Source organism: Panulirus ornatus, chromosome 3, assembly GCF_036320965.1.
Source record: "Panulirus ornatus isolate Po-2019 chromosome 3, ASM3632096v1, whole genome shotgun sequence".
In the NCBI taxonomy this organism is placed as follows: Eukaryota; Metazoa; Arthropoda; class Malacostraca; order Decapoda; family Palinuridae; genus Panulirus; species Panulirus ornatus.
This window is the reverse complement of record NC_092226.1, coordinates 64617791-64630703: the sequence shown is the minus strand read 5'-3', so window position 1 is coordinate 64630703 and position 12913 is coordinate 64617791. Positions and strand designations below refer to the sequence as shown.

General features: G+C 41.5%; 1 protein-coding gene across 2 annotated transcripts in view; it reads right to left on the bottom strand.

Moving 5' to 3' along the window:
• Positions 1 to 8717: 8717 nt before the first annotated feature.
• Positions 8718 to 12913, bottom strand: part of LOC139762896 (uncharacterized) — a 4528-nt gene continuing 332 nt past the window's right edge. The window contains exons 2-4 of one of the 2 annotated variants that reach the window (XM_071688135.1): positions 12561 to 12704; positions 12234 to 12320; positions 8718 to 11494 (exon numbers count right to left, since the gene is read on the bottom strand). In XM_071688135.1, the coding sequence (XP_071544236.1) occupies positions 11274 to 11494; positions 12234 to 12320; positions 12561 to 12645 (393 nt within the window). In that variant the 5' untranslated portion in view covers positions 12646 to 12704 and the 3' untranslated portion in view covers positions 8718 to 11273. The remainder of the gene's footprint in view (positions 11495 to 12233; positions 12321 to 12560; positions 12705 to 12913) is intronic. The other variant, XM_071688143.1, reaches the window with a different exon arrangement.

Genomic DNA, 12913 nt, shown 5'->3' with positions numbered 1-12913 from the left:
TAGCACCACCCTTTTGACACCAGCTCTTGACACAACCATCTGACGCTCCTCATCCCTCATTCGTACCTACCATCCCTTGACACCAATCACGACACACTAACACCACCCTTGTGGTGTTAGTGTGTAACCTCTTGGCACCACTGTGACAGCCCTTTAACACTACTATCCCTATCATCATTCCTATGACACCACTGTTGTATGGCTAACTATCCTTGACAACTAACTATTATATCCTCCTATCTGCCTACTAACAGCATTTGTTTGACACCAGCTCTGTGACAACGTTTGCCGACATGATCCTCCAAAGAAATAGATCCGGTTGACGGGAACTGACGTAGTCCATTGGACAAAAGCCCTCTTGAAGCGGACGCACGCCACTTGACATCAGTTCTTCTCTCTATTAAGCAGAAAAGTGAGGAGTTCTGCCGCCCCGTTGATTCTCTTGACGCCCGCCTCTCACGTCAGGACTTCAGATGACAGAGAGAGAGAGAGAGAGAGAGAGAGAGAGAGAGAGAGAGAGAGAGAGAGAGAGAGAGAGAGAGAGAGCTGAGTCACTCACTCGTGATGTGAGCAACACAAGAGTACTTCCCCTTGTGAAGGAGGAGGAGGAGGAGGAGGAGGAGGCAGAGGGTTCAACACTCCGAGCACTGACGAACACAGGCAACACAAGCAAGAGAGGGAATGAGTGACAGAAGACCTTATATTCCAGAGAATGAGTGACAGAAGACCCTTATTATTCCAGAGAATGAGTGACAGAAGACCTTATATTCAGAGAATGAGTGACAGAAGACCCTTATTATTCCAGAGAATGAGTGACAGAGACCCTTATATTCCAGAGAATGAGTGACAGAAGACCTTATATTCAGAGAATGAGTGACAGAAGACCCTTATTATTCCAGAGAATGAGTGACAGAGACCCTTATATTCCAGAGAATGAGTGACAGAAGACCCTTATATTCCAGAGAATGAGTGACAGAGACCCTTATATTCCAGAGAATGAGTGACAGAGACCCTTATATTCCAGAGAATGAGTGACAGAAGACCCTTATTATTCCAGAGAATGAGTGACAGAAGACCTTATATTCCAGAGAATGAGTGACAGAAGACCCTTATTATTCCAGAGAATGAGTGACAGAAGACCTTATATTCCAGAGAATGAGTGACAGAAGACCTTATATTCAGAGAATGAGTGACAGAAGACCCTTATTATTCCAGAGAATGAGTGACAGAGACCCTTATATTCCAGAGAATGAGTGACAGAAGACCTTATATTCAGAGAATGAGTGACAGAAGACCTTATATTCCAGAGAATGAGTGACAGAGACCCTTATATTCCAGAGAATGAGTGACAGAAGACCTTATATTCAGAGAATGAGTGACAGAGACCCTTATATTCCAGAGAATGAGTGACAGAGACCCTTATATTCCAGAGAATGAGTGACAGAAGACCTTATATTCCAGAGAATGAGTGACAGAAGACCTTATATTCCAGAGAATGAGTGACAGAGACCCTTATATTCCAGAGAATGAGTGACAGAAGACCCTTATTATTCCAGAGAATGAGTGACAGAAGACCTTATATTCCAGAGAATGAGTGACAGAGACCCTTATATTCCAGAGAATGAGTGACAGAAGACCTTATATTCCAGAGAATGAGTGACAGAAGACCCTTATATTCCAGAGAATGAGTGACAGAAGACCTTATATTCCAGAGAATGAGTGACAGAAGACCCTTATTATTCCAGAGAATGAGTGACAGAAGACCTTATATTCCAGAGAATGAGTGACAGAAGACCCTTATTATTCCAGAGAATGAGTGACAGAGACCCTTATATTCCAGAGAATGAGTGACAGAAGACCTTATATTCAGAGAATGAGTGACAGAAGACCTTATATTCCAGAGAATGAGTGACAGAAGACCTTATATTCCAGAGAATGAGTGACAGAGACCCTTATATTCCAGAGAATGAGTGACAGAAGACCTTATATTCCAGAGAATGAGTGACAGAGACCCTTATATTCCAGAGAATGAGTGACAGAAGACCTTATATTCCAGAGAATGAGTGACAGAGACCCTTATATTCCAGAGAATGAGTGACAGAAGACCTTATATTCCAGAGAATGAGTGACAGAAGACCCTTATTATTCCAGAGAATGAGTGACAGAGACCCTTATATTCCAGAGAATGAGTGACAGAAGACCTTATATTCCAGAGAATGAGTGACAGAGACCCTTATATTCCAGAGAATGAGTGACAGAAGACCCTTATATTCCAGAGAATGAGTGACAGAAGACCTTATATTCCAGAGAATGAGTGACAGAAGACCTTATATTCCAGAGAATGAGTGACAGAAGACCCTTATATTCCAGAGAATGAGTGACAGAAGACCCTTATATTCCAGAGAATGAGTGACAGAAGACCTTATATTCCAGAGAATGAGTGACAGAAGACCTTATATTCCAGAGAATGAGTGACAGAAGACCCTTATTATTCCAGAGAATGAGTGACAGAAGACCTTATATTCCAGAGAATGAGTGACAGAGACCCTTATATTCCAGAGAATGAGTGACAGAGACCCTTATATTCCAAGAATGAGTGACAGAAGACCCTTATTATTCCAGAGAATGAGTGACAGAGACCCTTATATTCCAGAGAATGAGTGACAGAAGACCCTTATATTCCAGAGAATGAGTGACAGAAGACCCTTATTATTCCAGAGAATGAGTGACAGAAGACCCTTATATTCCAGAGAATGAGTGACAGAAGACCTTATATTCAGAGAATGAGTGACAGAGACCCTTATATTCCAGAGAATGAGTGACAGAAGACCCTTATTATTCCAGAGAATGAGTGACAGAAGACCCTTATTATTCCAGAGAATGAGTGACAGAAGACCCTTATATTCCAGAGAATGAGTGACAGAGACCCTTATATTCCAGAGAATGAGTGACAGAAGACCCTTATTATTCCAGAGAATGAGTGACAGAAGACCCTTATATTCCAAGAATGAGTGACAGAAGACCCTTATTATTCCAGAGAATGAGTGACAGAAGACCTTATATTCCAGAGAATGAGTGACAGAGACCCTTATATTCCAGAGAATGAGTGACAGAAGACCTTATATTCCAGAGAATGAGTGACAGAAGACCTTATATTCCAGAGAATGAGTGACAGAAGACCCTTATTATTCCAGAGAATGAGTGACAGAGACCCTTATATTCCAGAGAATGAGTGACAGAGACCCTTATATTCCAGAGAATGAGTGACAGAGACCCTTATATTCCAGAGAATGAGTGACAGAAGACCTTATATTCCAGAGAATGAGTGACAGAAGACCTTATATTCCAGAGAATGAGTGACAGAGACCCTTATATTCCAGAGAATGAGTGACAGAGACCCTTATATTCCAGAGAATGAGTGACAGAAGACCTTATATTCCAGAGAATGAGTGACAGAAGACCCTTATTATTCCAGAGAATGAGTGACAGAAGACCTTATATTCCAGAGAATGAGTGACAGAAGACCTTATATTCCAGAGAATGAGTGACAGAAGACCCTTATTATTCCAGAGAATGAGTGACAGAAGACCTTATATTCCAGAGAATGAGTGACAGAGACCCTTATATTCCAGAGAATGAGTGACAGAAGACCCTTATATTCCAGAGAATGAGTGACAGAAGACCCTTATTATTCCAGAGAATGAGTGACAGAAGACCCTTATTATTCCAGAGAATGAGTGACAGAAGACCCTTATTATTCCAGAGAATGAGTGACAGAGACCCTTATATTCCAGAGAATGAGTGACAGAAGACCCTTATTATTCCAGAGAATGAGTGACAGAAGACCCTTATTATTCCAGAGAATGAGTGACAGAAGACCCTTATTATTCCAGAGAATGAGTGACAGAAGACCTTATATTCCAGAGAATGAGTGACAGAAGACCCTTATTATTCCAGAGAATGAGTGACAGAGACCCTTATATTCCAGAGAATGAGTGACAGAAGACCCTTATTATTCCAGAGAATGAGTGACAGAAGACCCTTATTATTCCAGAGAATGAGTGACAGAAGACCCTTATTATTCCAGAGAATGAGTGACAGAGACCCTTATATTCCAAGAATGAGTGACAGAAGACCTTATATTCCAGAGAATGAGTGACAGAGACCCTTATATTCCAGAGAATGAGTGACAGAAGACCCTTATTATTCCAGAGAATGAGTGACAGAAGACCCTTATTATTCCAGAGAATGAGTGACAGAGACCCTTATATTCCAGAGAATGAGTGACAGAAGACCCTTATTATTCCAGAGAATGAGTGACAGAGACCCTTATATTCCAGAGAATGAGTGACAGAAGACCCTTATTATTCCAGAGAATGAGTGACAGAAGACCCTTATTATTCCAGAGAATGAGTGACAGAAGACCTTATATTCCAGAGAATGAGTGACAGAAGACCCTTATTATTCCAGAGAATGAGTGACAGAAGACCCTTATTATTCCAGAGAATGAGTGACAGAAGACCTTATATTCAGAGAATGAGTGACAGAAGACCCTTATTATTCCAGAGAATGAGTGACAGAGACCCTTATATTCCAGAGAATGAGTGACAGAAGACCCTTATTATTCCAGAGAATGAGTGACAGAGACCCTTATATTCCAGAGAATGAGTGACAGAAGACCTTATATTCCAGAGAATGAGTGACAGAAGACCTTATATTCCAGAGAATGAGTGACAGAAGACCTTATATTCCAGAGAATGAGTGACAGAAGACCTTATATTCCAGAGAATGAGTGACAGAGACCCTTATATTCCAGAGAATGAGTGACAGAGACCCTTATATTCCAGAGAATGAGTGACAGAAGACCCTTATTATTCCAGAGAATGAGTGACAGAAGACCTTATATTCCAGAGAATGAGTGACAGAAGACCCTTATTATTCCAGAGAATGAGTGACAGAGACCCTTATATTCCAGAGAATGAGTGACAGAAGACCCTTATTATTCCAGAGAATGAGTGACAGAAGACCTTATATTCCAGAGAATGAGTGACAGAGACCCTTATATTCCAGAGAATGAGTGACAGAAGACCTTATATTCCAGAGAATGAGTGACAGAGACCCTTATATTCCAGAGAATGAGTGACAGAAGACCCTTATATTCCAGAGAATGAGTGACAGAAGACCCTTATTATTCCAGAGAATGAGTGACAGAGACCCTTATATTCCAGAGAATGAGTGACAGAAGACCTTATATTCCAGAGAATGAGTGACAGAAGACCTTATATTCCAGAGAATGAGTGACAGAAGACCCTTATATTCCAAGAATGAGTGACAGAAGACCCTTATATTCCAAGAATGAGTGACAGAGACCCTTATATTCCAGAGAATGAGTGACAGAAGACCCTTTTATACCAGAGAATGTATGACAGAAGACACTGATATTCCACAGCACGAGTGACATAAAACCCTCATCTTCCAAAGAATGAGTGACAGAAGACCCTTATATTCCAGAGAATGAGTGACAGAAGACCCTTATATTCCAGAGAATGAGTGACAGAAGACCCTTATATTCCAGAGAATGAGTGACAGAAGACCCTTATATTCCAGAGAATGAGTGACAGAAGACCCTTATATTCCAGAGAATGAGTGACAGAAGACCCTTATATTCCAGAGAATGAGTGACAGAAGACCCTTATATTCCAGAGAATGAGTGACAGAAGACCCTTATATTCCAGAGAATGAGTGACAGAAGACCCTTATATTCCAGAGAATGAGTGACAGAAGACCCTTATATTCCAGAGAATGAGTGACAGAAGACCCTTATATTCCAGAGAATGAGCGATAGAAGACCCTTAGATTACCCCCTCAAAAAGAAGAAAAAAAAAAAGAAAATAGAAAAATAAAGCCAGAAGACAGAAGACAAAATCCAAGGAATGAGTGATATAAAACATTTAAGATTCGAGAACACAGGTGCCTTACAGCCTGACTCAGTGATCCCACACCACCATCAGTAGCACATCTCCTCCTCACTAGCTACACTCTCTGTTCATGCACCCGCCGTACGCCCTCACTCTTCACTTAAATCTGAGTCCTCTCATCACCTACCATTATCTGAAGGAAGAAGACGCCTTTCTCTCCCCTTTCCCATCAGGTTCTTTGACACTAAGGTCTTCCCAAGACATTGAAATCTGTCTAGCTTCCTCCATCGTTAGTGGTGGTATGGTTCAAAAGCGTGTTGACTGTGCGCCATTCTCGCCCATACGTGTTTCCAACGGTTGGCGTCAACAGAGGATCATAGCGTGTGGAAAGTTGTCTTAACTGGGCTCAGTCCTCTGTTCTTAACGCTACCTCGCTGGTGCGGGAATTGGCGAATATGTATGGAGGCTATCATGTGTTCTATGAAAGGACGTTCGTATGCACTATATATATATATATATATATATATATATATATATATATATATATATATATATATATATATGTATATATATATATATATATATATATATATATATATATATATATATATATATATATATATTGCATTTAGTGCGTTATTTATATATGATATTTGCTCAACTGAAATCCATTTCTCACTAACAATCTTTTAAATGCTTTTAATTCCTTGAGTACGCTCTTTCTTCTCCATTATCTCTATTATCTCTCCAGCTCGTTAGTAAAAAGTGCGAACGCATCGTGGTTAATGGGCCGGATCTGGAAAACTAGTGGGCAATGAGCAGGAAATAGAGAATCGTGGTAAAAGTGCAGGAGGTGGACGATAGGCGATTAGCGGGCAGAAGGTGGAAGACAGTTGGTCACGAGGGAGGTAGATGAGGTGTGAGCAGTATGGAGGAGAAGGAGGAGGAGGAGGAGGAGGAGGAGGAGAAGTGACTCATGGAGGAACACATGTGTGTTGGGGGGAACGAACACCTGCCTAGTCCTGGCTGGTTCCTTCCCACTGACCTCCTTTCATCCCGGTGGTGAGTGAGGTGGGATCTGGTCCCTCCCCAGCGGCTGGAAGGTTAGAAGCAAGAGAGAAGTTGTAGGTCATCCTTATGTAGGGTGATGACCAGCCCTAGCGGGTAGGGCTGCGGGGCGTAGTCTTTCTCTTTTGTGGGTTGAGAGCGGTTATAAGGGATGGATGGCCGGCGCCTGTATAAACCAGTGGTTAAGCCAGGGGCAAACAAGTTCCCCCCCACCCCACCTTATCTATTTCCTTACGATGATAGGCTAGAATAGGAGGACTTAATTGGAAATTTGATAGAAACTGTTGCCGAACGGAATGCGCGGGAGGGGAAAGTGCTTGCGCTATTGCGTATTCTGTTTGATACATTTGGACTCATCTTATGACACCTTCGAATACCATAGAGGGAGACATGGTTCCGGCTTTGACAACTCCTCTTCCTCTTTACAGTAGTCAGGGGCTTTGACTCATGGTGGCGTTGTTCTACCAGATACCTGAACCTCAAGGAAATAACTTTACACCAAGTCACACAGGTGTCATCACAGTTCGTTCTTCCTCCCTCCCCCCAAAAAAAGAAAGTTTTGAAAGCAGAGTGACGAATTTCCTCTTTCTCCTCAAGCTCGTGTGGCGTTAGGGGTGGCCTTAGCGAGGAGGGTCGACTGAAGAGCGGTAGGGCGTTGCACTGCGAGACGTGATGAAACACCTGAAGGGTAGTTTCTCCTCTTGGTGGTTTTCTCTTCTCGTAACCTCTGCGGTGAACACATACCCTCTTGACACGAGAAGGATAAGACAGACAGACAGACAGAAAGACGGAGAGAGAGAGAGAGAAGCACACACACACACACACACACACACTGACCCACACACTCGCATATGCTCACATTTCTCTACGAGCAGAAAAGTCTATTCGCCATGTACCTCCCTTAGCCCGCTGGCTGTACTACGCGCCTATATCATTACCAGAGGTCGACTACGGAGGATCGAGGCCAAGCGGTAGCCTCCACCCCCCCAGGAGCTTTTGTTTCACCTGACTATATCCACCATGGCCTCAGTGGGTCACACAGACGCACACACACACACACACACACACACACACACACAACACACACACACACACACACACACACACACACACACACACACACACACACACGACACCTCTCCTTTGTAGCTACGAAGCTTCTAGGGATTTTGGTCTCTGTTCATTCCACAGTTGCCCGGCTTCGTTAACTTGGGTGGGGGTAGAGGTGGTATTTGCCAAGATAGAGATTGCTCCAGGACCTGTTCTCTGTCGCTTGCTGACTCAGAAGCCACGACCCGTTTCTAAAAGGAATACAGATTTTCGAGAGACTTTTTAAGTTCTTTCTAGTCAGAGATGCAAACGTTGTTGTCTCTGTCTCTCCTTCTTTTAATCTCTATCTTTATCTCTGTCTCAAGTATGGTTGCTCAAATTGTCAAAAACGTGTGTGTGTGTGTGTGTGTGTGTGTGTGTGTGTGTATACATATATATATATATATATATATATATATATATATATATATATATATATATATATATAGAGAGAGAGAGAGAGAGAGAGAGAGAGAGAGAGAAACATGGGTGATCGTAATACTGCATTACGTTTCTTGGCTAAAGTCTAAGAAGAAGTTAATCAACGGAATTATATATATGATTAATCGTCTCATGCCATCATGTATCTCCAAGTCCATGCCATCTACCCACTTAACAGGCATTGGGGGAAAAAAAGATCAATGAACTATCTTACATTTATTTTGTAAAATGATACACCAATATATAAAAATAAATAGATAATATAAATAACACAGTCCATTTACAAAGTCACATAAGATTAATTATCATACAGTTTGGATAGTCTAGATGTCGATAGAGGTCATAGTCAGTGTGTCGAACCATAGCACACCAAATCGTCTGACACACACAGCACAGAAACTTGTCACTGAGAGACACTTGTCTCTCTTTTCAGTCACTCGACGTCGATTAAACAGGGACGTCAGGAGGTCTGGAGAGAGTCATTCCTTCTTCTTTCCTTCACTGAAGCCGGGATGATTGAAAGAAGAAGTGTCCATCGAACAGTATGGCGTCCTTGTCAATGAGTCAGTTTTCTTGAGACATGATCTGTCTCTTTTTGTACACGTCTTTTTTAAGTCTACATGGTTACATAGATCTAAAGTGAGCATCGTCGTCTTTCGTGCAACTCTATAACACTCGTCTCGTCTCGTTGGTTCAGTTAGTCGTCTCGTTGGTTCAGTTAGTCGTCTCGTTGGTTCATTAGTCGTCTCGTTTGTGTAACTCTGATTTAAGTCGCGGGTCTTGTGTGATGGACCAGTTATTTTCGTCCGTTCTGCATGTCACTAAAGTCGTTTTTGTTGTGTAGTCGTGGAGGAATATGTTCTCTATTGATGGATCGAGTGAGTGTTATTCTCTTCATAGAAGGATAGAGTATTAACACTCTCGTGTCTCAACGTCCAAGGTCATCTAACTTCTTCTAGAAGTTTAAAAAAAAAAAGGCCTTTATAATTGTCCTCTCCTGTCGCTGTTGTCCTCTGGCAGCGTTTAGTCTTCCGAAAAATGCGTCTCGAAGGCCTTTGTGATTGTAAACTTTCAAATACAATTCTTTATCGTCTTTTGTCAATGTTCAAAGTCTTTATCGTCCTTTGTAAAAACTGTTGAAAACTCTACCGTCCTCTGTGAACTGTTAAAGTCATTATCGTCCTTCGTAAGTTTCAAAGTCTTGATCGTTATTCATCGATTCTTTAAAAGCTCAAAAGTCTGTATCGTCCTCATTAAACAAATCGTTACTAAAGTCTTCTATAAACGTTCAAAAGTCTTTATGGTCCTTTGTAGAATTTTAGTTTTTTTCATCGTCGTCGTAACTTTCAAAAGTCATATTCTCCTAAAATCGTGACGTCTGCTGAAATGCACATTAAAGACGCTAACGTCCATAAAGCGTTGCAATGGCTACGTCTAACTCGACTTTCTTTTGCGTGCGTCCGTCGTAGAAGAGGAGGTATCTCACGGTCACTGTCGTAACGGGTCCGTCCATTTGTCGTGAACATGGGCAAGTCGAAAGAAAATATTCCAAAGAAAGTATCCCAAACTTTTTAGTTTTTTTTTTTGATAGAAAAATGAAGTACCTTAAGGAAGAGTCTGGTTTATATTGGTATGAGTCTATCGTGTCAAATTTCTACTGTTATTCGTCTTTTATGTCAATAGTTTGGTTTCTACTGGTAAGGCTATCGCTCGTATTTAAGTTCTCGGTCGGTCATGTCTATCGTCTGGTTTATCCTGGTACGGGGTCTATCACATCTACGGTCTGGTCTATAAACGGGTATAGGTCGATCGCTCAGATCCTCAGAAGTCATTGGCTCAGAGTTACACGAGTCGTGTGTCATTTTTTATTTTTAAACGGTCGGAGCAGAATGTAATTGTTTTAATATCAGAGAGCGTCAGAAATACTGGCGTAACGGGCTGTGGGGCTAGCCATCTCACATATCCTGACGTGGATCACAGAATGGAGGACAATGAATAGCACGAGGGCAGGACGCCTTCACTTCAGTGCAAGCATTACCATATAGCTACGGAAACTGCACTGATCTGAAGGTGTGTTTGAGTGGTAACAGTTCGCGGTTGTGGCGTGGTGGGGTGGGGGAAGGTCAAGGGGGATGTTCCGCTGTCGCATATACTCGCGGGGTCACGAGGTCACGGGAGGTCAGAGTTGACGCGTTGAGCAGTAATTGTTCCAAATTTGGGTCAGATCGCGTTGGGCTTGTTCGTCTGGATCCAGTTGTCTGGAGGTGAACGTCTGTCTAATGTCTGTACAGGTAATCTAAACAAACATTAGTGGGTTATCAACAGTAATGATAGAACTACAAAATATGGGGGACGACGAGGGAGGGGGTGTTGAGGAGGAGGAGGAAGAGAGAGAGAGAGAGAGAAGAGAGAAAGGAGGGGTTGAAATCGAACCAGCGATTTATAACCTCGATTGCGACACACACACACTCACACACACACACACACACACACACACACACACACACACACACACATAGAAGGAACAACACCACAACACAGAATGACAGCAACATATTTAACAAGCCATCGTCACACGAGAGAGATTCAGTTATGGGGGTAGAGGAGCTGAGGGCACTATCCATCTACCTCTTAATTAATCTTTCCCAGTCTCTATCAGTCCTTGCTGACCAGAATAGCAGAAGGGATTGGGAGGGGCAGGGGGCTGGATAAATAACCCCAACATCTGACACTACTCTCTTCCCATTTTCCCATCTCTTAGTACTCGAAGTTCTCGATCGCATTTTGAACGCGCTCGGCCAACCGCTGGAAGATGGGGAGGTCCATGAATGAGGGAGTGTCGGCTGACCTCTTGCTGTATCCCGTGTAGGTGCTACTGCCGCTGGTGTCGTGAGCAGGCACGTAGTAATAGTCGTAGTCTCCACCGTGACCCTTGCCGAACAGATCGAAGAGATCTCCAGTGGTGGCTTTCAAGGTTGCTGCAGTGAGAGAAAAATGAGTGAGTGAGTGAGTGTGTGTGTGTGTGTGTGTGTGTGTGTGTGTGTGTGTGTGTGTGTGTGTGAGTGATGAGGGTTATATAGACTATCAGATGAACACAAGATCTATATCGTCTAGTTTGTAAGTTTAGGTTCACTGTTGTAAAGAAAAAAAAAAGAAGTTCAAAAGCATGTACCAGAAATGATCAAAGATTACTACTTTACTGCGAGTTGAAATCTCCAACACAATCTCAGTCGCACTAAGATAATTTCTCACTGTGACACCGAAACAGTAATGCAAATAATTATTACTAATAAATGTACAAAGTTCTATTAAGTACAAGCACTAGAAAAGTTGTAATAACACATTTTTAGTTAAGTAACTTATATATCACTTATAAAAAAAAAGATCATAAAAGCTTACTACTTTATGGAGCGTTGTAGTCTCTCCAGACCAGTTTAAATAATTATCATTAACACTGAAATTGTAGTTTAGATGACTACTGGCCACTTAGTACAACACTGTAAAAAGTCAACTAGATTACTTTTCATTACGTAACATTGAAATCAACGGATCACATCTGAAACGGAAATATATATATTCAAGATCCTAACATTCTTGATTATATAGAAGTTTATATATATATATATATATATATATATATATATATATATATATATATATATATATATATATATATATAATTTTTTACAACTATATAACAATAGCTTCAGTACTTACAGATGAGCAAGATTAGAGCGATCATGATCACAATTTGTATGGCGACATTAAATATGGCCTTAATCAGCGCTATGCCACTCACGGTCTCTGGAATAGATGAACACGGTGAGAGAGAGAGAGAGAGAGAGAGAGAGAGAGAGAGAGAGAGAGAGAGAGAGAGAGAGAGAGAGAGAGAGATTAATTAGCACTCAATATGGCAACATTACCTACTTTGCGTAATAAATATTCAAGTACTTTTCTACTATATGTCACATATCGTTCTGTCACCTGAGCCCCGCATGAAATGTCACGCTTGCGTAACAGGACCTTCATATACGACGTTCTTACCTATAATAGCTTTCCCATCCTCTTGTCCCTCCTCCGCTAGGGCGACGCCCACTAGGAGCGACAGTATTAAAAACGTCCGCATCATCTCATACAGTGGGAGCTAAAGGTCGGCTGGCGAGCACACACACACACACTCACTCACTGCTGATGAGGACAGTGGAACGTACATGAGCAAATTGGATGGCGAGATGCATTATTAAATATATATATATATATATATATATATATATATATATATATATATATATATATATATATATATATAATAATAATAATAATTCTATCTCGTCGCGTTTTTTCTAGTGTAATTAGTGTCTGCTGTCTGACAAGGAAAACAGAATCTTTTACGTCTA